This window comes from Cyanistes caeruleus, chromosome 17 (genome assembly GCF_971803275.1).
Source record: "Cyanistes caeruleus chromosome 17, bCyaCae1.hap1.1, whole genome shotgun sequence".
Lineage (NCBI taxonomy): Eukaryota > Metazoa > Chordata > Aves > Passeriformes > Paridae > Cyanistes > Cyanistes caeruleus.
Genome location: NC_141717.1, coordinates 8711168 through 8739069, shown reverse-complemented (window position 1 = coordinate 8739069; position 27902 = coordinate 8711168). Strand labels below are relative to the sequence as shown.

Sequence of the window (27902 nt, the reverse complement as noted above, 5' to 3'; positions counted from 1 at the left end):
CGAAGTCTCGCGATATCTCCCCCCGCCGATGGCCCTCCCATCACCCCGCGCGGCCCGGGCTCTTCCTTTTCCGCCATCGCGCTCTCGGTGAGTGGGGCCGGAGCCGCGGTCGCGCCGCATCCGCCCTGTCCCGGCGCCATCCGAGCCCCGCGCCCGCCCCGCCCGTGCCGCCGGGGGCAGCGGGCGCCGCCCCACCCGCCTGGCCCGGTTTGAGCCGCCGGCACCTGTCCTAGCGCCGTCCGGAGCCCCCGGAATGCGGGGAGGGGGGTCGGCGCCTCCCGGCCGTGGCCCCGCGCTCCGCAGCGGTGCCCGGGCCGGAGCTGTGGGGAGCTGGGCCGGGCAGGGCGCGGGGCACCGCGGGGCTGCTGCACCGTAGGGCGTGCGGATCGTGCGGCGGGGCCGGGGAGGAGGTAGCGGAGCGCGGGGGAGCGGGCGCGGTCGGGGCCCGGGGAGGAGGCGGCCCCGGCGCGGGGGGCTGGCGGCTCTCGGCCGGGGGCGGGAGTTGGCTCGCGCGGTGTCGGTGTCTCAGTGGTGAAAGTCCTCGCGTGCCGCACGATCTGCCCCAGTGCCCGGGACAGGGACACCCCTGGGGACGGTGCTCGCAGTGCCCGGGGTCTGTCAGAGAGGGGTAGCAGTGCCAAGTCATCCCTGCCGTGCTGGGAGTGCTCCGAGGCTCCTTTTCGCGAGCATCTGAGAGCTGCTGCCGGGTTTCCTTTCCGCAGCGTTGTGTTTGTGCATCTTACAGGTGTATTGCAGATTAGTGAGCAGAGCAGCATCTGTTGATTTAATACTATGTAGGATCTCGTTATTGCATAGGAGCGGTATTTGCAGCTGGGTTTTAATTTGGTTTGAAGGTCAAACTGATTGATCTGGGGAGATGTCACATTGCTGACACGGTGTCTGGATGGTGGTTTTGGAATCGTGTATGTGCTTTGATAGAGTCAAGTTTAACTGTGTCAGATTTCCTGACTTTTTATGGTAGTGGTAACTCTTCTTGATCACAGCTGAGTGTGTGACTTGGTTCGCTTATTTAGCTTGAGAGTGCTTTTTAAGTTTTAATGCAACTTTCTGTCAGTGTCGGATCTCTTAGATCTAAAATTAACTTGGGAAGAAGCGCTGCTCAGTATTTGTGTGCTGAAGAGCCGGTGCAATACGTGCTGCTCTCCCTGCAGGCACCATGGTGCGGATGAACGTTCTGGCCGATGCTCTCAAAAGCATCAACAACGCAGAGAAGCGTGGGAAACGCCAGGTGCTCATCCGGCCGTGCTCCAAAGTGATCGTCCGCTTCCTGACCGTGATGATGAAGCACGGTAAGTCCCAGCCCTGCTCCCCCGGGTGTATGGGGGTGCTGCTGGGGTAAAAGAAGTAAATCAAAGTGTTTGAAGTAGCTTGGTGCAACAGGGTTCATTAGTTGTGTTTTTGTAGCTAGGTGTTATATGTGTCTTTGACTGCTGGTCTCCTGCAGGTTACATTGGTGAATTTGAGATAATTGATGATCACAGAGCTGGGAAGATTGTTGTCAACCTCACAGGCAGACTCAACAAGGTAGGATTTGTTTTCTCAAATTCAGTTCTCTAATGCAGTGTTTAAATGAGTCTTTATGTTTGTCTGCTCTATTTCTAAAAGAGCTGCTTGTAAATAAGGTGGTGTTTGTTGAATCTGTGTAAATAAGAGTATCATGGATGTTACCAGTTAAAAGGGTGGTTAATTTGTCTGGGTTCAAAGTGATATGGGTTGCTAATTACATTTCTTTTAAACTGAATACGTAAGGTACGCTTTCAGGGAAGCCTCCTTGCAAGTGCTGTGTATTTCTCTCTCTTCAAAGGCTTTCTGTCTGCCTTGTGCTTTCTCAGTTTCTTTGATATTTAAGCTATCTGGAAGACTTGTCTTAAGAGATAGGAGCTGAGTTGGTTTCCAGTTGATGTTTGATACCTGCAGATGGGGGGAAGACAAACCTTTCTCCTGCTGCCAGGTGGGCTTTGCCTGCAGTGAGGGAAAGTCAAATGTTACATTAATTGGTGCTTGTGAAGTTCCTGGGGCATATGAGGCATTTGTGTATGTTTTGGAAATTTTTAAATGCTTATGTCTCAAACTACTGAGCTGTGTAGTTCTGTGGTGACTTGCTGTGCATCATTGTTTACAGTTAAGCTCTTGAAGTGAGAGTTGGCTCTTCAGTAAAGAAATAAAAAAATTACTTGGTCAGAATACATTGGGATATGATATGAAAGGAATAAATATGCCATCTGAAAATTGCATGAGTGTGTAAGGCAGGTAATCCTGACACCCCCAAATTACTGCAGCAACTACAGTGTTATGTGTCTGTAATAAGTGATGTAGGTCAGGTTTGAGAGTAGTGTTCCTTGAACTCTTCCAGGATGATTTTATAATGGATCTTCCAGGCTAATGGATATAGTGTTTCTCTCGATCATTGCAACAAGGGAACAGTTGTTTAGCACATAAAAATGTGCATAGTGCAGGAAGGTGTGCTTCTGGTTTGGTGTTGGATAGTCGTTAAGATCATTGGAGCCAGAGAGGTTACTGGTGGTGGTGCCTGGTGGTCTTGGTCAGTAATACAACTGTCTTGAAAATTCCACTAATTTCTATGCATGTTATTTTCTTTCTGGTTAAAGTTAAATGGGGTTTATTTTGTATGATGGTTAGAGGTAGAATATCCCTGAGCAATCTCAGGAATTTTGCTGATGTTACAGTGTACTTTTGTGCTCTCTTAGGTGTGGGCATTACTTGGGTGGTTTAGCTTGAGCAGCAGTTTAAGGCTGTTCAGGTGAGGAGGAGGAGGGAGAGAGGCTGAGGAAGTTAACAGGTGTGGAGTTGCTGGGTGGGAAGGTCCCAGGTGGGAGGAAGCACCACTCATCCTGTGCTAAGGAAGGGAGTGTGTGAGACAGCACTTGGTAAAGTTCTTCAGGCAGGGAGCTGGGATCAGAGATGTGCAAATCCATAAAGTTCTTCAGTTTGTAATGGAATCCTCTTTTACAGTGTGGTGTAATCAGTCCCAGATTTGATGTGCAGCTGAAGGATTTGGAAAAGTGGCAGAACAACCTGCTGCCTTCCCGTCAGTTTGGGTGAGTATGAGGAAGGGTGTGTTATGTGTAAAACTGTTACACTCACAAACTGTCTGAGTTAGATTCACATGACACCTTTCCTCTGATCAGCCTGGAGTTAAATTCCAGTCTAAAAATACATCCTCCATATAAATGCCCTTTTAAACCAGTTTCAAAGGGTCACTGCTAAGTAAGGATCTGTTTCTGCTTGGCTTTGTTAAAATCCTTGTTTCACCATTTCACAGTTTAATGGAAAATAGGACTTCTCATACTTGTTTTGGTTTCATGAATGGCCATTTTTGAATGGGGAAGGAGTTATGTAGGTTACCTGGTCAGTGGAAGTAGATTGTACTACTTGAATTCATATGTCCAGATTGTGTGCAAATTAATCAGATATGAAGTGATGAGGGACTTAGAGCCTCTGTTGAATCAGTCTCCAAAACACAGGAAATCTTACTATTATGCAGTGTATCTTTTCTTCACAAAGTGTGCAGAATCAAGAGCTGGAAGTCTCCAGGGCCTCAGCCAGTCTGTCCTATCAAAGGAGGGATTAACAGTTGTGTGCTGTTTCTGTTCTTAAAGCTCCAGCAGCAACTCCTGCTTCAGCTGGCCCAGTGTAGCTACTCCGTGTTCTCACTGGGATTTTAAGACAGAGGTTCTCAGACATGGAGCTGTGTGGGTGAGGTGTGTTGGTAATGCAGATGTTGGCATTAGCAGTGACTGCAGGTGCAGATCCTGCAGCAGGCAGTGCTCAGCACTGAGGCAGAGATCCCAGCTGAGGAGCTGTCTGGCACTCTGGCACCTCCGCCTGCACTGGGTAGCAGCATCTGTGGAAGACAGAAGTGGACTTGGTCTAGAAACCTGTCCAGCACTGGGCAGGGACAGCCCAGTGGGAATAAGCAAGGAAAGAGGCAAATAGTTGGAGCACAGAAGTTGCCACTGTGCTGTGTGTGCTGCAGAGCTGTGCTTGAGAGAGGAGCTGCTTTTGTACTGTTGATAATGAGATCTCACTGCATTGGGCCCTTTCTTACAGGAACAGGCCTTGCTGTTGTAACAGAGATGGAGTTGGTGCTGCCAGCTCTGCAGCAGCCTGGAACAGGGAGATGAACTGACCATTTGCTCTCTCTTGGCAGGTATATTGTACTGACAACCTCAGCTGGCATCATGGACCATGAGGAGGCGAGACGAAAACACACAGGAGGCAAAATCCTGGGATTCTTTTTCTAAAACTTGTAAAAAAAGAGGATACTAATAAATTGTTCAAATGGACTCTGATGTTTCCAGTCGGTATTTTAATGACTTCAAACACTGCCTGTGATAGTTCTTGTTACAGATCTTCAATAGTGCTCAGGTTCCAGCTTCACTTCAAGTGATGTTTGGGTTCCACACCATCCCTGGTTACAATTCTATTTCTGTTAAGGATATAATGTACTTCTAGAAGTTACCACTGGAATGGCAGTTTGGGGTTGCTGTACTCAGCAGGAGAGCTCTAGTGCTGAACTAATGCTAATCCCAGCTGTCCTGCATGGCCTCACCTCACAGGTGTTCTGTACTTGTCTCCACATCTGTGTGCCATTCTAGAGTTTCACTTTTTGGCTCAATAATAGATGTCTTGCCAGAAGGTATTTCCTGTTAATGGTTAAAAAAAGTTGTGGGGTGTGGGATTCTGGAATAATTAAGATGGTCAAAGTTTGATTTCAGATCACAAACTTGTTCCACGTCATAGAATGAAAGGAGTAACTGAGGTTGGGAGGTTGAATAATTGTTTTCCTTCAAATCTCTACTTAGAAAGTGTTTCAAAACACCAGAATTTTGGGTAGAGTAGTTGCTGTGCAGCTGCTTTGTATGTTGGCACATAGAGGGAAAGCTGTTTGAGATTTCTTCTAAGTTTTCAGAGTGAGGAAATAAGATTGTCTGAACCTACAGGTAGGGAATATTTAGTATTGAATGAGTTGGTGTTTGCTTCAAGCATGTGACAGCACAATGTCCTTGATGCAGAGAAATCAGATGTATTTCAAGGCAGTACATGGAGCAGTACAACTCGAGTTGGTAGAGGATGGGAAGCAAGCTGGGCTGATGGCATTGTCCTCCAAAAACAGCTGGAAGTGCCCTGCCTTATTTCACTTGTTTGGAGTCTCACCAGGAAGGAGCACAAGGAGATGTAGCAAGCCTGTTTCAACTCAACCAGCTGGTGAATTTGTGGTTCTGATACAAACAGTTGGAAACTGAGCTTTCCTTCTTGGTGATGCATCCCGTGTTGGCTCTGTACAGTTGCTTGAGCTGGAAGTGTCATGCCTTGAAGGTGATACTTCATCACAAACCTTGGCATGGAAGCGACTACTCTTCAGGCACCAAGTCTGAACTCAATAACTCTGTAACCTCTGTTGGTTCAGTCTGTTACTCTTTATGGAGAAAAGGTGATACTGTAAAGCAAAAGGTCTTTGCTCTGGACAGACTGCAGTGTGTTTGATGTGGTGCTTCCGGAGGAACATGGGAGCCAGCAGAGTTTTGAAAGTGCTTGCAGGAAATGTGGTGGCACCAGTGTCCTAACGAGCCTGGCTGAGAAGAGCAGGGGCTTTGCCCCTGGTTTACCTGCTGGGTCACAGATGTGATGGTTAAGGTCACAAAGTGTGGATTGGAGACAGCATTGAAACATTCAAATGGGATCACTGGTTCTCAGTTGGACTGGAAAAAAATCTGCTTTGATGAAGATACCTTCACTGAGTTAGAGTAGTTAAAAAGTCAAGAGTCTGTTTCAACCCTTAGTTTGTTGTCAAATGGAGTTATTTAGTGACAGGTGGGGTTTTTTCTGTCCATAATGGATTTCATTCTGCAGTACCAGGCACTGACACCTGAGATTCTGTACTTCTTGCTCAGAGTAACTCTGAAGATTGTATCAAGATTGCACTATTTTTTATAAAATGTTGATTTTTATCAAGTCTAGAATAGAACATATACCTAGTGGAAGAAGGCCAATGAGAGTTTTAAGGCCAATGACAGTTTTAAGACTTCCTTTAGATGAATTTACTATGGCAAGTTTTCTGCTAGTTTGACAGCTGTTTTAAATCAGTTTTACACAGGATGTGGTAGTTTTTCTGACCCAGCTTAGCTGTGTGTGTCCTTTACTCCCACAGAAACTCCTGAGGTAACAATTTCTGATGTTCTCAGTTGACAGATCAGTTGGGAATGAACTGTAAATTTATTCCACAAGCCAGCCCAGCAACTTTTATAGAATTATTAAATGGAAATTAGAGCTCTGATGTAACAAGAATGTCTTGGAGGAAAGGAAGCAGCAGCAGAACCACCTTTTCCACAGTATATCTACAAAAGTAACTGCATCCAGGCTTACCACATGTGGAAGCTGCTGTGGCTGGTTTGAGTTCCTGAGATGATCTCTGAGCTTGCACTTCACTGGTGAGAGCTTTACTCCTCAGCTGCTGGCTGAGAGCCATAAACTTTGGAAGGTGGGCTTGGGAACTGTTGGGAGAGATCATGACAGCACAACAGCTTTAACTGGGTTTGCAGGAATTCTTACTCCCAGACATGTTTAAAATCTGAAAGTGGTATATTTTTTTTAAGCTTGGCGATGTTTAGTGGGCTGAAGGCATGTATATGCCAGTTTGCAGGTAAAAGCATTTTGGGTAAGGAAAGGATTGATAGAGGTGAGAGGGGAAATGGCACAAAGCCAGAAGTGTAGGGGGGATTACAACAGGTAGTGAGGGGCAAGTGTTAGTTCAGAGAAGGGGTTTGGTCCCTGTGGGGCAGAGGGAACATCAGGGATTCAGTTATCCCCTGTAGGACAGAGGCAGCTGACTTTCATGGGGGAAAACTGGCAGGGTGGGCGTCCCCTGAGGAAGCCCCTGAGTTACCAAGCTTTGTCCTGGTGCTGTTCTGGGTCCCCTGTGGTCCAAGACAGAGCTGGAAGCGATGGTGTCACCTCTGCCCTGCACACCAATCCTGAGCCCTTGCTCCGTACCTGCTGCCGTGGAGCAGCCACTCACACAGAGCTCTGGAGCTGGCCTGCCTGCAGCCCCTTCCTGCTGCTCAGCTGGCCACAGGCAGTGTCAGCATCAATAGTCCAGTCCCAGGGGGTAGAATGGGGTCAGAACTTAATTTAGGTGTGAAAATGAGTAAACTGTAAGTAGTTGAGAGATGGTTGGTGATGCCCCTGCAAGGTACAGCCCAGTCTCACCTCTGCGGTCAGATCAGTATTTCGGGGTGCTGTTGCTCTGTATGCCATGGCTTAAGAAGAGGATGAAGGATGTTCAAACTACCTGCCTGCTGTGGATCCAGAAAAACACCTATTTACTGGTGCATGAGAAGGTGTCAACAGAGGGCAGCATCCGACCTGCAATCACTGGGCATTGAAGGAGATGGGTGGAGGAGTATCCTGATTTCTGTGCCCTGCTCCACAATGAGAGTTTCTTCTGTCTTTGATGCTTTGAGTCTAGTTTAAGGTAATACTGGAGATGAGAATAAGTGTGGATCCTCAAGATACTGCAGCAGGCTAAGAAACCTGGTGTGTGACAGTGGCTTCACTGGAAATGCACTTTTTCTTCAACCTTTTGTCTAATACTACTTAGCTAATTTAGATTTAAGACAAGGCTATGTCTTACTGCTAAATAATGTAAGTATCCATCTCTCAGTAAATATCTGGATGGATTTAACCACAGTCTAGAGATAGGAGAACTATTCTAGTTAAGGGGTTTCAGAGGCTGGTGGCCTCCGTTTTTGTTCATGCCTCTGATGTTTTCTCTGCTCAGGTGCTGCTCTGTATTAAAGCAATAATGTGCTGTAATTTTCCTGGTCCTCAGGACAGCCTATCTAATCAAGCATGTGGTGGAGTTGGGATCAGTGATGCTGTTGGTATGTTTGTGCTGGGGCAGGATTCAAATTCTTAGTCTAGTTTAGTTACATTTTATTGAGACTTTTATCCGCTGATGCTGCATCATTGTGTATGCATTTCTATGACATGGTGTGCTTTTGGACAAGGTGCTCTAGTAGAGTATGTGACACCTCCCAGCTCTCAGACTGCTTTTTTAACAGACTGGGGAAAATTCTGTGTGAGGGCTATGGAAATGGAGAGCATTCCTGCTACTCTGTAATCCATTGCTATTTCTTCTTGGACCTTTATAATTTATGACTACTGGTTGATTTTTTTCATATTTAATTCACTTGATTTATTGTTCCCACTCTGTGAGCAAACCATGTTACACATTATCCAGAAAAGTCTTTTTCTAGGAGCTTGCAATCCCCTGCCTGTCATCTCTAGATGTCTCTCTTGCCTTAATATAAGAAAATATGAAAAAGGCAAAAGTACTGAAACACTTGGTATGATCTTGGGTAGAAATGTTTATGTGCAACACTCCTCCATCCTCACATTCACAGGTAGATTAGACTGGCCCCTTACATTGGGGATTGACCCCTTTGTTTGTGGGGAAGAAACATGGCATAACCATTCTCATTGTTTTCCACTGATGCAAGTTAAGTCTGCTTTCAGCTGGAGCAGGCTGTAAGCAGGAGGAGGCAAGGGTTCTATCTGGGAGTAGGGGAAAAGTAGTTGATGGGTGATGTTAAAAGAAAAGTTGCTCCTGGAGCCCACCTCTGGGCACTTAGTCTCTCTCACTAGCTCCATGGATGGAGCTCAATTGGTGTTTGGTCCACAGTTCTGTTTGTGCCAGTTTAAAAGGCAAAGTCCAGAAACATAAATGACAACTTTAGTTTTTCAGTATCTTCACAAATCGGGCCTTTAACCATGAGAATTAAAAAAAAAAAAAAAAAAAGGGGGAGAAATGAAAGGTTATTTTTTCCTTTTCTCCCTCCACCTCTGCAATTCACATGGATGCTTGTCTCCTCACTTGCAGTAACATGCCCAGCCCTGTTCCTGCATAGCAGGACCTCGCACATGAGCCACATGTCTGTGTGGGCTGGTAATTAGCACTGGACCTCCTTCAGTCCCTGGGATTCCTTCCTTAGGGCAGCAACATTAGCCCCTCTGTTAAGCATCTGCACTGCTCACGTCTGAAACCATTTTTACCTCACTGGGGCAGGCTGAGGGTGCTGGAGCCAACTGCACACCTCGTGGTGTTCGTGCTGGGACCTGAGTTTGCTCTGTTCAGGATGGGCTGATGGATCTGTCCCTCTTGGGCAGAAGCCAAAGCCTTGCTTGTTTTCCATACTGGTGGTGATTTCTGACTCGGTTCTATTTCCAGTTTACCATTCTAGTCCAGCCCAGGTAGCAGGAGTTGGGGTTTTATGTGAAGCTTTGTGTAGTGTTACATCAGGTGAAAGAGGAGATGTGTGTCACTGGATTCATCTGCAGGCAGGTGTTTGCTCTGTGAGGGAAGCAAAAATCAGGAGACTATTTTTAGCTCTGAAATACTTTCCTTGAATGACATTCAGTCCTTGCCAGCCTTTGATGAGCAGAGAAATAATCCCAGAGGGGAAGAGCCGGAGGTGCCTGGATCTGTGCTGGGCTGCTGGCAGCTCCTGATGTGGCTGTCTGAGGGCTGGGACAGCTCCTGGGACAGCTCCTGGGACAGTTCCTGGGACAGTTCCTGGGACAGCTCCTGGGGCAGTTCCTGGGACAGTTCCTGGGACAGTTCCTGGGACAGTTCCTGGGGCAGTTCCTGGGACAGCTCCTGGGACAGTTCCTGGGGCAGTTCCTGGGACAGTTCCTGGGGCAGTTCCTGGGACAGCTCCTGGGGCAGTTCCTGGGACAGTTCCTGGGGCAGTTCCTGGGACAGCTCCTGGGGCAGTTCCTGGGACAGCTCCTGGGACAGCTCCTAGGACAGCTCCTGGGACAGTTCCTGGGACAGCTTCTGGGACAGTTCCTGGGACAGCTCCTGGGACATTTCCTAGGACAGCTCCTGGGACAGCTCCTGGGACAGCTCCTGGGACAGTTCCTGGGACAGCAGCCACCAGCAGTCAGCATCTAATGCAGGCACGGGCTGAGAGTGAAGTGCTGGAGTGCAGGAAGGTATCTGAGCATAAACAAAAATGATTCTGAGACCATTTTCCTGAGAGAGACATTGTCCTTTGGAACAGGATGTGGGGTTGAGAGCCACAAGCCCATGGCACATCAGGAGTCAGCCCCAGGCCAGAGAACCCACCTTGCAAATTGCTAAATTACAAACCCAGTGCTGGTGGGTGGTGGCTCCAGAAATAGAGATAGCACATAATGCTCCCTGATAGCTGCAATAAAAAGAATTAAACTGTACAAAAGTGTGCTTTAATTGCTAACTCTCTCCTGTCTGCTTAAATCACTAGAAATAAAGGTCTCCTCTTTAGTGATGAGCAGTTCCAGGCAGAACAGACGTGATGGGGGAAACATGTTTGGAATAAATACTGATGTGAATGACACTTATTAGCTACAGTGTGGCATATTTATTTCTCTGTAGTTAGCATAATAGCACAGCTTGAAATGAGAAGGGTTCTTTACTTGTATCTGTGTGTGTGTGCATAAAAATAACAATGGGTTGTTGTCGGCAGAATGCAGATGATTCTGCTGTCTCTGCAATTAGCACTGGTGTTTGGGTGGTGTCAGCTGCTGTGGCAGTGAGTGAGGGGCCCAGGCATGGCTGTGCTTTGGGCAAACCTTCCCTTCCTCACGTCAAACGGGACAAAAATGAGAGCAGCACGAGCGGCCACTGGCTCTTCTCTGTCTCACTGCTCGCCAGTGGCCTGCCCGTGGTGGCTCTGCTCTGCTTTTGGGTGCTGCAGAGCTCCTACAAGGGCAAAACATCCCTTGCCAGCCTCCCCAGGACTCCCGGCAGGGTGACCACAGCCAACAGCCTTAACTGGAGTTGTGGCTGGGGTGGGAGTGGAAACATTCTGATTATCTCACAGGAATTCAGCCCCAGGTGTGAGGGTGACTGTGTGAAAGCTTTTTTGTCTCCTGAGGAGCCAGGTGGGGATAAGGTTGGCTGCTGGAATGTGCAGGTTACCTTCCCTCTTGCTGATGGGAACCTGCCCTTCTGAGCCTTGGTACTGGGTGGTGCTGCCTGTGCCGGGGTCTGGCAGCCCTGCCCCTTCTCCTGCCATGGGTTTGGCACTTCTCATCCTCAGGGAGTGAGGGCCTGCAGTAACTTTCAAAGCATTGAGCAGTTCAGTGAGGGCACCACACGCTGCTGTTGCCATATCCTCCCCAAGACCCTGGAGCAAGGAGGGAGGGAAAGCTTTGCTGAGTCTGTGTTGGGCAGGCACTGCCAGCCAGCACAGGGAGTAGGGTCTCCCTGCAAGAGCTTCCAGACAAATCCGGCACGTGAGTGGTTCAGCGGGCATCGTCTTCGCGTTGTTGCTTTGAAACAGCAGTTTCTCATCTCTTCTGCATACATTTTAATGTAAGAATAATGTGTGGATATGGACAATCTTGCACCTCTACTGTCCTGCTTCAGCTTTGAGCGAAGGTGTCTGGTGGATTGAACTGCTGCTTGGGGAAGGGAAGACAACAGGGTGGGCAGACAAAGAGACTGCTAGAGCCCTCTTTCCTTAAGAAAAGTCATGAGGCATTTCAAATAAGAAGCCAAGGTGTAATCAGGTTGGCTGTGAATGCTGAGCACTGTCCCAGGAGCCATCTCACAAGCCTTTTCATCGAGGGGAATAATTATACTGTGGTAAAAGTGTTTACTTGCTAGGTATTTGCCTGTCTTATTGAACTGTATTCTTCCACTGCTGAAATATAAGATGAAAAACCTGGGAGTAACAAACTTTCTGTTCTAAACCTACTTGATTGAGTGCTTGGTCCAGAAATACCATAAAAGTGCCAGACCAGAGCTTGAAATATCTCACTACCAGGTGTCAGGCTGCTTATAACTTCCACTCTGGGATTGTTGAGAATTTTTTTTCCTGTTGGTCTTTTAATGAAAATGCCAAAGGGGGAAAAACTATTACAAAAAAATAAAAAATGCTGCTTTGATTGAAAATAAAAATGCTGAGGCAGCAGCAACTTTCAGTAGTTCTTGCTCTGTTGCATTGCCCTGACACAGATTATTTCTCAAGCCTGGGGGATGATGTGAGGGTCTGATATGGGCACAGTCCTGCTGGCTTTTTGGTGTGTGGGAGGCATTGCAGAGCTGAGAGATGAGCAGGCAGTTAATGTCAGCAGAGGGAGCTGACAAATTGGCAAGGAGGGAAAACTGCCATGCTGAGGTTACAGTGCTGGCTTGGCTGAAGTCAGACAAGTGTCTCCTGCAGAGCGCAGCAGCATGACCAGCTGGAACGTGCTGGATCTTTTGTGGCTGCAGGTGACCTGTGGCAGTGTGGGGACATTGCTCTCCTGCCCGTGCCTTCTCTTACAGGGCTGTCTGCTCGCCCAGCTTTTGGTGCCCGTGCAGTGGGAGATGTGAGGGAGCTCGTGGCACTGCCAGGTCTGTGCAACATGTGTCAGAGCAGTGAGGCTGCTGGGACCTGGGAAAGGTGGCTGAGGGAGCAGCTGAGCACCCAACAGTGGTTCTAGGAAAGAGGTGTGGGCAAGGCTAACACAGAGTGCTGCTGGAGAGGTGGGGAGGGCATCTCTGTCTGAAAGGAGGAGGAAGATGCTTAGTTCGAGTTGGAGATTCATGTGGCACCTCAATAAACCTCCTAGGGCAGACCCAATGATGCTCTAGAAGGATAGTTTTGGCCCGGTCAAGCTCATTCTAACTTTGGGTGGCATCAGTGCCTTTAGTCCTGGGCTTCAGCAGTGCTTCCCTGCTGCCTGGGCATTTTTCCAGTGGGGTGGAGGATCTCCATTTAATGCTGGAGAACATGCTGTCAAGGATGGAGGCGCCACAGCTTGTATATCAGCGCTGGAACACGCTGGCTGCTGGGAGCCTGTGATCCCCTCGCTGTCTGTCAGGAGCTGTGCCAGCCTGGGACACACAAACAGAGGTGCTTGAGGACACCAGGAAACCACCTGGGGAGGCCATGGTGCCATAGAGCAGCCTGTGTTCTTGGGGGGTTTCTGTGGTCCTCTCCAAGGCTGAACAGATTGCTCCTTCGGGCCTGCCAGGGACGGCAATCCCCTCCTTTTAGGAATGCTGGCACTTTCCACAGCAGGGAAAGAGAAACTTGGAGACTTAGCGAACAATTTGCAACAGTTAAAACTACACGAAAAGCATCTTGCATGGAAAATCAGACAAAGCAGGAAAACCAGCAGTTACCATCAATATAAGGCAGCTGAAATCTCTTTCTTGGAGATAATAATCTCTGACTCCAGCAGTAAAAATAAAGGACAGAAACTGGAAGAAGCCAGGAAACATGGTCGTGGGAGTGAATCTCAGCGAAATGAAAATTAAAAACACAATGAAAAGCATAGAATTGCCTTAAGTAAAAGCAGCCGGCTGCCCAGAGCAAGGCCCGGGATTATCTGGGAAGCACATGGGCTGCGGGGAGCGGGCTGGGCTGGGGCTCAGCTGGGGAGGGCACGGGGGAAAGCAAAGGGCCCGTGCCCAGGCTTGAGGCAGATGGAGATTTCAGGTTTCCCTTGCAGTCCAGGAGACATTCAGGTCCTTGCCTTTAGCACCCAGTCTGAAGGATAAAGCAATTTATGGCCTGTCTGAAGGATGAGGGCTGATCCTGGATCCGGCCTGGGTCCTCAGCCCCGAGCTGCTGCCCTTTGCTGGGCAGCCTGTGGGGATCTGGCCTTCCTCAGCAAACCTCCCCACGCTGAAGGGCCGTGCAAGCCAGGCCCCATCCAGAGCTCCAACAATGGCAGGGAAGGTTTTGGCTGGCACAGGCCCAGCCCCAGCAGGCTCTGCTGGCCCAGAGAGGCAGCGCTGCCAGCTGGGCCGGTTCAAGAGCAGCCCATGGCCATCGTCATTGTCCCCGCTGTGTGGGGACTTATGCAAATCACAGCCACAAACCCGGGCTCTTTATGCTGCTTCCTGCTTCATTTAAAAATAGGTATCACTTTTTAAGTGCTACAGGAGATGCACAGCCTTTTATCAAAGGATGTCAGTGTCTGGTGTGAATATGTATGTCTTTTGACTATTTCAGGCTGACCTTGATGTGTTTGTTATGCTAAGTGTCATAAAAATCAAACTGCTAAATTAACTAGCTGCTATTTCCACAACACCAAGGAAGCACCTGGGGCCCTTTTGCTCCCTGTAGACAATGGCTGAGGGAGGCTTATGCAACTCCTGCTCTGCTGGTGGCTGCTCTCTTCCAGAGCTGGAACGGTATTTTTAGATGCAAAGGAGAAGTGTCTCCTAACTATATGCTAATCACATTTTCAAAGCTTCAGCTGATATTAAAATGATTCAGCCGTCCTGAATTCACATACTTTTGTTTGTTGCCTTTTGTACGCTCTGTGTAGCTTTTCGTATGACTGTGCCTATTTTCAACCAAAATCATGGTTTGGGAGCTGCAGTTTGACAAAGGATGTTTTTATCCTTTTCTGAAGATCTTTTGAGTTATCCTTAGCCCCAGCTATCTGAAATAGAGATTCATGCATATATATTCTCTCTGCAGGCAAAGAACAGAGGCAGGGGTAGACTTTACAGCTGTGATTCTCAAATTTTATTAAAGGGCTGCCTGACCTTCAGGGGAAAGTATTTGAGAACCATCATATCTGATGCTGACACCCTGATGTTCATTTATGGCCAAATAACTTCTTGATAGGATTTTTTTATTAGTTTTTCTTGCCCTTTTGTGTACTCTCTTGCCTGATGGGAATGTGCTCAATAAATGTCTTTGTGTCTGTCTCCCATGGCACCTTCGAGCCCATGCTGAACATGGGTCTGAGCCCTTGTGGCTTCTGCCCCGTCAGTCTGATGTGGTGTGTGCCAACCTGAGGAAAAAAATCACTTTAAAATAAAATAAAAAATACTATAAAATAAAATAAAAAAATAGTCTGGTGAAATTAGTCCTTTTCTTAGCAAAAAGGTGCCACATACTCAGCCCAGGACATTGTCTGGTGCTCAGGAAGGGTCCTCAAATTCAGTCCAGCACACAATGAAGTCACCAAGTACTGATAGAAACAGGGAACACAACAAGAGAGCGCTACAGCTTTTCCTGCTGAGGACTGCAGCTCAGAGCAGGGTCCTTGTGGGGTCATTGGGAATGAAGGGGAGGTGGTGGAAAGACTCAGCTGGGCTTTACTGGGGCTCCTGAACCCAGCTGAGCTTTATTGGTGCTCCAGAAACCCATTGGGCTTCACTGGTGCTTCCAGGCTCAGCTGGTGGGGCAGAGGAGAGCCATGAGGAGCTCTCCACAGAGGCAGGTGATGCTTTGGGGATCCTCACATGGGATGGTACTTCTAAAACTTTGAAAATGGCCTTTCTGTGGCCAAAAAGCACCTGGGTTTGCTGTTCCCTCCAAGGCCACCTCTATCCATGGCTGAGGGGACACTGGGCCCCTCTCCCAGGGATTTTGGGTTCTTTGCACTTTCCAGGCTGCTCTCCTGGTGCTGTGTCCAGCCTGTGGGCTCAGATGGGCCAGGCATGACTGGAGGACCTCACTGCTCCTGAGGAGGTTGGACTGCTGGCCCAGCACAACTCCTGGCCCACCCAAGGTTTAAGGGGCTGCAGGCAGGAGCCCTGCCCAGCTGGAGCTCCCCCATTCCCTCTGTCCCAGCTCCCCCATTCCCTCTGTCCCAGCTCCCCATTCCTGCTGTCCCAGCCCCTGCTGTCCCTGTAACTGAGTGCTGCTGGAGGATCTGTGCTGTGCCTCCTCTCTTCCCTGCACTGCTCTTTTTCTCCTCCTCCTCTTTTAATCCCCATCTTGCTTAGATTCAACTTTTTCGTTCTGATCTTCAAGGTCCAATGCAAAATGCTGTCAACAGCTCAGGAAGCAGGTCAGATTTGCATTTAGCATATTTAAATATTTAACATATTTAGGGTTGAATTAAAGCAAAGGGAGACAAAATTTGGAACAGACTGAAGAATGAGAGTGTGTGCGCATATACGGAGGAACAGAGGTGATGTGTGCAGATACGCAGGGAAAATAAAACATGGGAAAGGAGACAGAGAGAGCCTGGGCCTCCTTTGTTGCTGTATCAAGCACACTGTGACTAATGGTTATAATTTCCAATACCCCCCCACCCAGTACCACAATAGAAGAAAAAAACCTAATTGTCATCTGCCACCCACTGTTTGTAAAGAAGCTTCTCTTAAATAGTTCTTATGTATTGAGTTCAGCTGTCAAAAGGAGCAGCTTTTTTTCATGGTCTGCAGAATGCATTTCAGTATGAACACAGCTCGATGCAAAGGTCACCCCATCAAAAATGTTTCCCTCAGTAGTGAGCATAATGGCAAAACCCAGCATTTTGCAGTCTATTCTCACCATTTTACTTGATATTTCTTAAATGTTAGACAGCTGGAGATTTAATTCCCTTTGATGGGCAGAATTTGAGGGAGAATGTTTTGTAGTATACTTTGGGTTTCCCCCTCCTCTCTGCCATGCTGCAGTATGGGCTCTTTAATAGCTACTTATGACAGGTAGTATGAGCCATAAAAAGAGCAGGAGACAGAGGAAAATTGCCTATTGTTTTTCAGATTGGCTATCGTTCCTTAGGGTACCAGTGTGTGTTCCTGTGTGTGCCAGTGTTTTAATGGTAGCTTGGATTCAGGATGCCTAAATTACTCTCCCTGTCAGTGTTTTCATTTACTTCACACGTTCCAAAATGAAAAGACTCTGGGAGACAGCCTACAGTGTGAGGGAGACCACAACAGTAAATGTCACTGGAGCCCACAGGCAGGGTCACACAGCAGCAAGAGGGAGGGTTTCTGCTCACATTTCCCCAGGAGCTGGGGTTAGATAGATGAAAGTTAAAATTACAAGGGTGCCTGCTCCATGTGTGTACTCTCCCACATAGCCTGGCAGGGAAAAATAAGACATGGTCAAACTGTCTTCTGCTGAACACCTGAAAGTGGCTGTTACATCTTCAAGGATATAACTTGCATGTTTCGCTCACATTTTTACAAAATCTTTGCTGTATTATTGAGTTGTGGAGGGGAAGATTGGAAAAGGTTTGATTTGCCCCTAGAGGAAATGTTTCCTGCTGTTGTGCTGCCTGGATTAACCCGTGGTGACTCTTGCCCGAAGGCCTGTGTGTAGACCATGAAAACAGTGCTCTACATCAGCTCCTACCGAATATGTGTCGAGTGATCTTGTTGGAACAGCTTCTGACACAGCAGTGACAGCTGGGATGATACCAGCACCACCTTATCGACAGGAGATACAGCCCAATACACCCTGAACAAATTCTCTGGAGGTACAGGTGTTTTGTTTTCTCAGCCCTGCATCAGAACAGAAAACTTCACATTGCTCCAGGCCTTATTCTTCTTGTAAATGTTAGATTTCCCTTTTTTAAAGGGCAACTGTACCACATGTAAAAAATCTTAGTTACAAGTGTGCTTTGAATGCAGCAGAACCTGCTTTGTTCTGTTGTACTGGCAAAAATGTCTTGACAGGGACAAGCACTGAAGTCCTGGCCTGAATAAACTGGCCTGGAATTAGGCAGAGGATGTTTTGCAAGAGTGTTCCAGCTGGGGAAATCTACAGTCTGGTCTCCTCTTGCTTCTATGCCACTGTGCACTCCAGAGAGCTCCTTTGTTTTAAGCTGGGTTGTTCATGGCTGAGTGACAGGGTGAAGAGTCCTTACTTGGTCTTTGGGGCCCTGTGCAGGTGACAGTGCCACGAGGTGGCAGTGGCCACCACACAATCTCTGGCCAGAAGCAGGAGCACTGCTCTACCTTATAGTTGTCCTTTGACTTTCAAGTAGACCCTAACTCCAGTTTCTCCATCCCCATATTTTTGAGGACCTCATCAAAGTCAGGGTGAGAGGAGACCAAATTCTTGATGACCTGTGCCTTGCTCCTCTGTGTGCACCCTTCAGAGCCTTGCTGCTCCTGGAGGGCTTGCTCCTGTTCAGGCTGCACATTCCCTGCAGGATTATTTTGGGTGTTTAATGTAGTTGTGCTGCTATCCTTTTTCCAAGATATTCCATTTCTGGCTGACATTTTGCTCTCCTTTGCCTGGGCTGCCTGGGATGGACAGTGGAAATTGTAGAGCAGATGAAAGCTACATCACTTGGGTGATGGTGACTCCACTTCTTTCTCACATGTCTCTGCATCTGAATGGGCAGAGAAATTTTCCTGCAGTTTTCTGGGACAGAATTTTAGAGTAATATAATCTTTTAGGCTGAACAGAATCTTTAAGATAATTGAGCCTGACCATTAACCCAGCACTGCCAAGTCCACCACTAAAGATGTGTCTCCCACACATCTTTAAATAACTCCAGCAACGGTGACTCCATCATTTCTGTGGGCATCCTGTTCCAATACTTGACAATTCTTTCAGTGAAGAGATTTTTCCTAATGTCCAACCTAAAACTCCCTTGGTGCAACTTGATAGAGACATCTTTACCATGCAGTTGATATTTTTTGCCATCTTTGGTGTAAGCAGTGTAAAGCAAGAGCCAGCCTCTCTAAGGAGAATGGCTGAGAAGGACAGGATGGCTTTTGCACTCTGCTGTCAAGTTACTGAATAATCTGAAGGCAGGCTGGGAGGGAAAGAAGGCAAGAATCACCTCTGTTCTGTTTTTCTGCTGAAAAATCAAGCACAACAGCACAAAACTCGATAAAGCACTGTGACATTTTAGGTAGAATGTTTCACATGGGTTAAATGAGTTACCCTGCTGTGATGGGAGGCCTCAGTTTCCAACACAGGACTCTGTTGCTGTGACATCAGAGGGGCTGGTGGATTCTGTGTGCCACGGATTTCCCTACGCATACACCCCATTTCGTGTTCCTCTCTGTAAAATGGATTTTGCTTCACCCAGCAGGGATGATGTGAGGGTAAGTTTGTTGATGTTCTTGGGGTCCTCATCTATTTTTGGGAGAGTGCCATGAAAGGCTTGAATGGCAAATTCTTCCTGTCAGAGCATAACTGTAATTAAACCATGACAGACAGGCTTATTATTGTTTTTTCTAACCTTGATTTAACAAATTGTGCAACGTGGTCTGCCACACATCTGCTGCTCTGTGCCTGCTGGGGAGGGTGGACACCTGGTGTCAGTGGAGGAAGAGTAACGGAGTGGAAACAGTGGCATCGCTGGGAATTTCCTCTGAAGGGAAAAGCCCTGCATGGCTGTTTGTGAAACGCTGCAGCATGGGTAGGTTTGTTAAGCAAGAGACACTGTAAAAGCAAATAACTGCAAATTGGCCAAATGCTGGATGAGGATCTGTGAGGGGTGAGAGGAGAGCTCACCTGGCAGCAGCTGTGGCTGTGTCACATGCTGGTGGCTGCTCGTCAGGACACATTTGTGCAGGGTACCTGGTGCTGCTGCTCCTCCGTGCCAGACATGAGCTGCTTCTCTCACAGTGTCTTGTCCAGAAAATGACACGTTGTCATGTGCAAGGACCGTGACTGGCTCTGCTCTCCTGAAGCTGAAGGCAGGAAGGGGAATGTCCCCTTGTGGACAGAGTTGGGTAGGAAGGGGAAGCAACTGGTTGGAAGAAGGATGGATGCCAGAGCGCTGCATCTGCCAGCGTGGACACTCGAGTCTTTGCAACATATAAATCATGGAAAATGTGTGTGCTTTTCTCATTGTGTCAGAGTCAGAAAGCCCTGACCCAGCTGGAGGAAAATAACAATCTGAACAGAGATGTCATCAAGCAAGATGTTCCAGCTCGTTAGAAAACAACTTACAGTATGCTTGAAAGGCGCCTGCAATGCATAAAAAGACAGGGCTCACTCTTGCACTGGAAAATCTAAAGCAGAATAGACAGATATGACCTCATCTCTTCATACTGGAAAATTACTGCTTCTTAACTTGATGTTCTTGCCATCCTGAAGCAGTTACTGGGAAGTCAGTGATTTAGGAGCAAGTGTAAATGTGGGTCAGCTGCTTATCTAGTTGCAGAAGTCTCTTGGTTGTAAGTATGTGTGATGAATGGAAAAACAATTGAACAAACAATATTGTCCCCTTTTTTCCTGGCTCTTCCAGGAGTCTAGAAAGCTTGGAAGGGAAGAATTTGAAGTGAACTGTGTTGCCTGACCCTTGCATGGAAGGCAGCTGTGGTCCTGCTATTCAGAGTACAAACTTGTGCTCGGTGCCCTAGCAGTCCACTTGGGCAGCACATTCCCAGTGACAGACACTGCCACAGTGTCTGGGAACATGAGCCAGTTCCATGATGCAGGCACAGTGCACATTTTGGGGATGATCTAAGTGATCTCTAGTGATCTAGCAGCAGATGGCACAGATGGCTGTATCTGTCTGTCCTCCCCTTGTGCCAGTGCAGAGTACCAGGCTTTTGCTTTGACTGCAGAGCTGGTGCAAGTGCAGGTGGGCTCTGCTCACAGGCTGTGTGCTGCTGGCAGGGGACATCACTTTGCTTTGATGAATCGTTTCTCTTTGTTATAAACTCTCTTTTATTTGGCAACTTACAGCAAGAACTGGTGAAACTCTTGAAAACTCTCAGAAGATAGGTAGCATGCCCAGTTAATGTTTAAGCAAAGGTTAAATTAATGTGACTGCCCTCTGTGCAGTGTAGTCCACATGAGCAAAATCTAGGGGGACAGGAGAAGGCCAGGTATCTCCTGTAAGACCTGGGTTGCAGATCAGAATAGTAAATGTCTGAAATAATCAAACAGAGCCGGAATGAAATGTAGGTCTTGTTCTTCCCATCTCGTTCTACATCTCTACTGTCTTCAGTGTCTGAGTCTCACTAAAGCTGCTGGGATTTCAATGCAGTTCTTGGCCATATGCATAGCTTCTAATTTCTCAGATTTAAGAGGGAGCTGTGGGATTTAGGAGGGAATGTGAATCTTTCAGCAGGAAAAAAAGGTACAGAAATCCAAACCAGAAGGCAAGGTATCGGGTTTTTTTACATAGCTTATATTTTCCTGTTTAAATGCAAATACTTGTCCTTGACACCCTGCTTGAGGACAAATAAAGTGATTGTTCCTTGTGGTTGTGCTGATTTTCTCATTTGAGTCTGCTACTATAATGGCAGTCAGATTAAAAAAAAAAAGGCAGACAATTGGGTGGAGATGGGATGTTAAATGTTGTGGAGAGCATGGAAACCCTGTGTCAGCCCAGAACTTGTAAGGGGAAAACCATCTCTTGGCAGAGACAGCTTAATAGGCTTGTAAAGTCTGGCACCATCAAAACCACGATTTGGGTTTTATCAAAGCATGGCAGTGGAGCCTTGAAAAATGACAGCTGTATTATCTGTCTTCAGATCATTCTGAGAGCAACATCAGGAACAGGCTGGAAACAGTTCAGGAAATAATTTTATACTGAGGGTTTGCTGGGGGCAGAAATGTATAGGGAAAATTGAAATGAAAGAATTAATAATAGTATCAATAACCTTCCTACTGCAGCTATCAGACGTGACATGAAAATGACTTGAAAGTTGTCATCTACTGTGTATTTTATTCCCATCAGGAAGATTTGAGGGATGAGAGGAGAATCCAAACAAGGCAATTAGAAGACTGGAGCAGAGAGAAGACTGAGGAAGGGAAAAATGACTAGTGTGGAGAACCTTTCAATGCAAATTTCCCTGCCAGACACAGAGGCAGGGCCAGATTCTGATACAGTGGAGCAAGCATGGAAACATGCAGATTTATGGAGTGGCAGCAGGGGCTGCAGTGTCAGCTGGTGTGCACAAGGGTTTGTGCAAGATGCTGATTGTTGTAGCAGAGGATATAATGCAGCTCTTCCTAGAGGTGGATCCTAGAGGCTGAAGATTCTAGCTAGCATTTCTCACTCACCACAGAAATGATTTAAAATCACTGGAGTCATTGCCAAGATCTCCAGTACTTTTTCTGGGCTCTGGACCAATCCTGCTTAGTGCAGTCCAGTTTGTGTGAGTGTAGGGGATGGTAAAATGTCCTACTTTTTTTCTATCACTGTATGTTGACTCTGAGCCATTTGTACTCGTTCTTTTGCTCCAAGATGACTTGACTCCCAGCCAGGAGTTCAGTGTACTTGTCTCGAGCTTGGGACTCTGAACCCAAACTAGAATTGTCCATAGCTACTGGAAAAGAGAGCCCAGCACGTAGGTTAAACCACTTATAAATGATGGCATAAGGGAGGCAGCCAAGCTCTATTTCTGCAAGTGACATAGTCACCTAAGAAATTAAACTGCACTGGAAACGCTCCCCTTCCTGTGGTCCAAATGCTTTTCAGACATTACCTAAGCCATGAGGCTGTGATGGGACAGACTACTGTGATCCCATTTGCTGGTTCCAGGTCATTAATGTGCAGAGGAGAAGGGATTCAATTTTCAGACTTTCCCAGAGACAGCAAGTTTCTACCGGACTTTATTTTCAAACTTAACCTGTAAATCGTGCAGAATTGATGTTTTTTGACCTGTATTTAGGTGTATTTTTTGACACATAGCTGGCCAAACTTGTGGTGTTTCCAAGGGAAAGGGGAAGAAGTGAAGCTTGCAGTCTCCATTTTCTGAATTAGCACTTGTATGTCTGAGAGGAGCTAGTGAAGTAGAGAAACCACTTGCAGGAATGATGGTGAATGCCAAGGCACAGGCTCAATTGCACGGGGCTGAGAATACAACAGTCTTTATATATAGGAGAGAAAAATTATACCTTGCTTGTCACTTTAGGAACCTGGTCATTACTTTTTGTTCCCAGAGCAGTCTCTCTAAAACTAATTGGTTATTCCTTAGTAATGGAGACAGACAAGAGGTTTATGTATCAGGTGGAGCACGGGCACTGAGATGAAGAGCAGGTCCTGTCTCTGCTGCAGGAGGTGGGCTGAGGGCCAAAAAGCTGGGAGTCACTGGGGAAGCAGGGGAGCAGTTTGACAGCAGGAGGGAGGTTGGACACCTTTCTGCAGCTCAGTCCTGTGCTGTGCTGGGGACAGACCCTTGGGGACAGACCCTTGGGATGTCCAGCCCCAGCCCTGGCCTGGGTGTGGGAGCCCCAGATGTGCTGGTGCCCAGAGCTCTGATATGCACAGACACCCCTGAAGGATATTTGTGCTGCTGGGGAGCTGGAGTTGCTTGCAGGGAGAATGTGGTGTTCTAAAACAGAACAGGGCTTTCTCCATGACTATTCCTGTTCCTGTAAGCCTGGCACAGAAGAGAAAATGCCTTTGCAGGGGAAAGTACTCAATGTATTCACTGGTCACAGTGTTTGGTGGGCTCATTTGCCAAAGTAATCCATGCATGCCCAGAGTAAGAAAAGACTGCTGTGGCACTGAGTCTGTGATTCTAGGTCCTTTCTCCCTTTGAACATTTGCTTTTCTTCTGCAATCTGTAGTTGGTTGGGACTTATTCAAAGGTAGCTTCAAAAGATCAAAGGCAGATGCAGTCTTTATAGCATTCATGCCTCTGCCATTCACTTCATGCAGATATTAATGAGGTGTGTTTTATATGGCCTGACATTCATGTCTTTCTGTTCACCCTAACAAGATTGTTCTGCTGTCCTTCTTCTTTTAATAAGCAACAGAGTCTCCAAGATCAAGTTCTAAAAAGATATTTTTCCACTTGAAGATTATCAGGAGCAAAACTAGGGATGATAATTTTAAAAGGCATAAACCACCAGGATCTTCTGTCTGATGCCTTCAAAGCAGTGCATTCTCCTCTGCCTTGCCTACTCTGAATTATCACAGGTTTAAGACTAACACATAAATTTCTTGGCCTTTTATCTCTCTAATTGTTTTCACAAGTTCATTAATGATTTTGCAAAAGCTGTAGTGAAACTAAATGACATGCTCATAAACCTTTAAAGGGGAATATACCCGTCTGGTGATGGGAAAAGTCTCATTAGTCTTTTCAAATTGCCCCCAGCAGGTTTTCCTGCAGATTCAAACTTGTTAGGTGCATAAATATGCTTCTCTAATTCAATTGGCTGTGCTGATTGTGTGACAATTGAAGTTTGCTCTGCTTTTAAGTAGCCACCAAAATCAGCTTTTTAAGGCAGATGCTTTGAGAGCCAGAGCTGCTCTGAAATCTGAGGGGTTTTTTTTAAAATTTGTGGAAGTTCTTGGGCTACTGATGTCACCTACACTTTCCTTCCAAGAAAATCCTGCTCTAGCTTTTTGGAAGAACACTGGGTTTCTCACTGAAATATTGAGGTGATGATGACAAAGCTTTTGCAATATATCTTCAGGGCTGAAGATGGTGTGGGATTTTTGCTGGGACTAGGACTAAATGATGTGTTATTAATCACCAAGTGATAAGTGGTCTCTGTGATATGTTCTGACACGTGTGGCAGGGTGGGGAGGAGGGCTGGGTGTGGATGAATGCAGCTGCAGCACCTGTGGGGAAACGTGCAGGGTGTCCCAGGGGAGACAGCCCAATCCTCAGCCAGCAGGGCCCCGGGCACGCCTGACCCCACCAAGGAGATTAAGGAAATTAAAGCTCCTTCTGAGGTTTCTTCTGCAGGGTTTTGGGCATCATCAGTGCTGGGAGGGCCAGGCTGATGCAGTGGTTTCAGCAGCACAGGCAAGGGGAAAGGCTGGCCTTGGCCGAGGAGCAGGAGGAGGACAGGAGCAGTCTGGGTGCAGATGAGCCGAGGGGAACCAGGGCCAGAAGGCTCAGAGCTTCTGCAAAGCACTGGGGACACCCTGAACTGCTGGAGCAGCACATCTCCAACCTCCCTCAGCTCAAATCTCTCTGTGCTGAGATAAAGAATGAAAATTATTTTCAAGTCTTGAGAGTGTTTTCCTTTGAGCTCATTTAGATGAGGATATTTCTACCACACAAAACTTAATTGAAGTATTTGATTTCACTTTTGTATGTGGAGTTAATTTATGTGACATGATTAAAATATGTGTTATTTATACAATAGGAACTTAGAACTGGAGTAGATGATTAAAACAACTGAACAGCCTCTTCTGAAATTCTAACTTTACTTTATCCTTTGACAGGATATTCTAGTTGAGTGTTTTTGAAAGTTAAGTTAAATATAAGCAGGCATTTTAGATAAGTACATTACCATGCAAATTCTATCTTATGCCTGACACTACAGGTCAAAAATTTTGATTGGTGTAAGCAGAGGATACTGATACAAATTTTGGGCCGTATTGCTCACAGTTATCTAAATGAAGCTGAACTGTCTGGTAGGGTTACTTCAAAGGGGTGAAGCCCCCTCTGGCTGTGTTCCTTGTCAGCTGTGTTGTCACCTCTCCATGTGAAGCTACTCAGCATCACCCTGGCATTCTCACTTCAGAAGGTGAGGAGACCTTGGTGATGCAGAGGAAAACAAGCAAAATAGACGTGTCCAAGCTCAAAACTAGAAACCAAAATGTATCGAGTCAGGTTTGCCTCACTACCAGTGACAGAGTGCTCAGCGTGTAGCTGAGAAATCCATTTTCAGTAACAGAGAGCACAGCTGTTATTGTACCTGTGTCATACAGGCCTCTCTTGGAAAGGGGATTCAGCTGTAGCTCTATTTTTAAGGCCTCAGTTTGTGTGAGGCTTCACTGGCGTTGTAAAGGCTGTTTTTGGTGGCTATCACCGACAGCTGCTGTCACCTGCACTCTTGCACAGCACTCTGTGGGTCACAGCAAAGCACAGCCATCAGCTCCAGCCAGCCCACAGACACAGACACATCTACTCAGTTTAACCTCACTCCACGGCAAAAAGCAAAGCCTCTCCTGGGGTTAAGTGCTCTGCTGGAATGTTTTGGGCTGGATGCTGCCTGTGCAGGGCTGTCCTGGCCATGGTGAGCTGAGCAGGTGAGCTGCAACCTGCCCGTGTCTCGGCATCCTCTGCAGGGTGGTGCCCAGGAGGGCTGGGCTGAGCACAGCTGGGATTCTCCTGCTCTGCAGGGCTCACAGTGCTGCTGTCACCAGCTGTGCTGTGTCACCAGCTGTGCTGTGTCACCAGATGTGTGTGCTGCTCCCCACAGCTGTCCTGAGAGTGTCAGAGCTGCGGCCGTGCTCGCCCCGCGCATCCTGGCTCAGTTTCATCAGCTGGGTGGTTCTGATTGTGTTCTAATTCTCTGCAATTAGAGTAGGAACTCAGTGTTTTTCAGAAAGGGAGGTCACAGGGAAGTACTTGTTCCTCCAAGTCTCCCAAAGTGGATTTTGCTGGGGACTGTCTGAAACTGCAGAAACAGGATTCAAAGTTTTCTTTTTCAAATATGTTTGGCAAATCTGCTTGATTCTGCAATAGAGCATTCAGGATCATTAATGACACTCCTCAAAACTTGTTGGTGTTGTTTGTTTGTTTGTGAAAATGTTGGTCTTGACCTGACTTCTTGGGATAAACTAGAAAAGGGGAAATTTACTTTTTGTCTTTTTTTTTTCTTTTTTTTTCCCCCACAAATCTTTTGAGTTCTCATTATCTGAAAGTCACAATTTCCAGTTACTCTTTACCTTGGATATTTTAGTTATTTTTCAGTGCCTAGCTTTGGTTCATTGTTTTCAGTTTCTATAACAGCAAGTTTTTCCTTTCTGACAGCACAGTTGTGCTGTTGCATTGCTGTGTGCAAAGTGTTCTGAAACCTTCACATAGGAGGTACATCTGAGTGGAAAGTCCTTCTGTTACACATGAGAAATTAATTTGCGATTAATTAAGTTCTTGGATGAATTCCTCCTTTGTTCTGTCTGAAAATGGCCTGTGAGGAAATTGCTAAATTCTCAAAAAACTAACTTCAATAAATCTTGAGTTTCTTCCCTAAATAATTCCTAGTCTGACCAGAACAAACAGTTCATGATGTGCAAGTGGAATTCATAATTTCTTAAGTTTCTCGAGTGGCTAATATGTGGACCCCCAGTCAATGTGAACTGCACGTAGCAGAAAATAGGACTCAAACTTGCTTTTAATCTGTGCTTTAATACTGAGATGTTGGGTTGTGACCTGAGTTTTCATTAATTTGTGGGACTGAGCCCAAAGAATAGAGGGGTGTGGTGTTTAAAACCTGCCTTTGGGGGGATATTTGCAGAGGGCAGGTGGCTGCCTGCGAAGAGGGCTCATGTGCTGGGATTTTAGGAGGGTGGGATTAGTCTCTGGCAACAGATAATTTTAAAACTCCCAAATATTACAAGGGGAAAGAAAATAATTTGGAGATATTCTTTGGCGGAGGAGGGGAAAAGAGCAAATGAGAAGTGCTGTGTAGCCGAGGTACGAGGCAGCCCCGGGAGGGGAGCCAGGACACACTGGCCACGTAGCTTGTGGTGGTGCTGGTCGGGCTTGTGTGGCACAGCACCAGAGTGCCAAGTCACACCCAGCCTGTCCAGCTAGGAAATATTAGAGGAGCTGAAAAACGAATGGGAACATAACAGCAAATGTCACCAGCTGTGCCAGCAGCTGAAAAGGGCTGGACTCAGCGCTGTGATGCTGGCAGCCCTTCCTGCCTCCTCTGCAGCCACAGCTCCTCTGTGCTCCTTGCAGGCAGCTGTCAGATGAATCCATCTGCATTCCTTCACTCCTGGGATTTGGAAACACCACAGGACATTAAAAAAGAGACACCACTTTTTGCTTTATTGCACTGCGTTGCTTTCTACCTGTGGAGGTTTTGGTACCTAACTTGGTAATAAAGGCTGGCACCACTATTTTCTCTGCCATACTCTAAATTTTGTTTTCAAACAAAGAGCACTACTCTTACCAAGAGCTGTATGTGGTCCCACTGCAGCCTCGGGACGGGCTAATGAAGGTGGAGGTGCTGGCATTAACCCTGCTGCCGCTTTCCTCCTCTCTGCTCTCGCAGCCTCTGTCCCCCAAAACCAGCTCGGTAGCATGTGTCTATGGATGCCAGCTTTGGAGCAGGCTGCAGGCCCATGGCCTCTCAGTCCTGCCTGAGAAGCTAGCCTGAGAAATTCATAGGAGGATTTCAAAACAATCCTCAGAGACAGAAAACAACTGCCAGGTGCTGTTTGTCTGTCCTCTTGTTTTCCTTGCAGGAGGGAGTCAGGGGGGTGTTGTGCCCCCCTGACCAGTGATG

General features: G+C 47.0%; 1 protein-coding gene and 1 long non-coding RNA gene across 3 annotated transcripts in view; both read left to right on the top strand.

The window, feature by feature from the left end:
- The first annotated feature begins 11 nt into the window (after positions 1-11).
- On the top strand, positions 12-4328 carry RPS15A (ribosomal protein S15a). The gene is made up of 5 exons (XM_086854867.1): positions 12-87; positions 1173-1310; positions 1466-1545; positions 2995-3080; positions 4193-4328. The coding sequence occupies exons 2-5, from the start codon at positions 1178-1180 to the stop codon at positions 4284-4286; spliced, it is 393 nt and encodes a 130-aa protein (XP_086710993.1). The 5' UTR covers positions 12-87; positions 1173-1177; the 3' UTR covers positions 4287-4328.
- Positions 4329-18723: 14395 nt separating this feature from the next.
- LOC147650049 (uncharacterized) overlaps positions 18724-27902 on the top strand; it is a 39679-nt gene continuing 30500 nt past the window's right edge. For both annotated transcript variants that reach the window (XR_015277456.1, XR_015277455.1), the window contains exon 1: positions 18724-18838. This is a non-coding gene — a long non-coding RNA (uncharacterized LOC147650049). The remainder of the gene's footprint in view (positions 18839-27902) is intronic.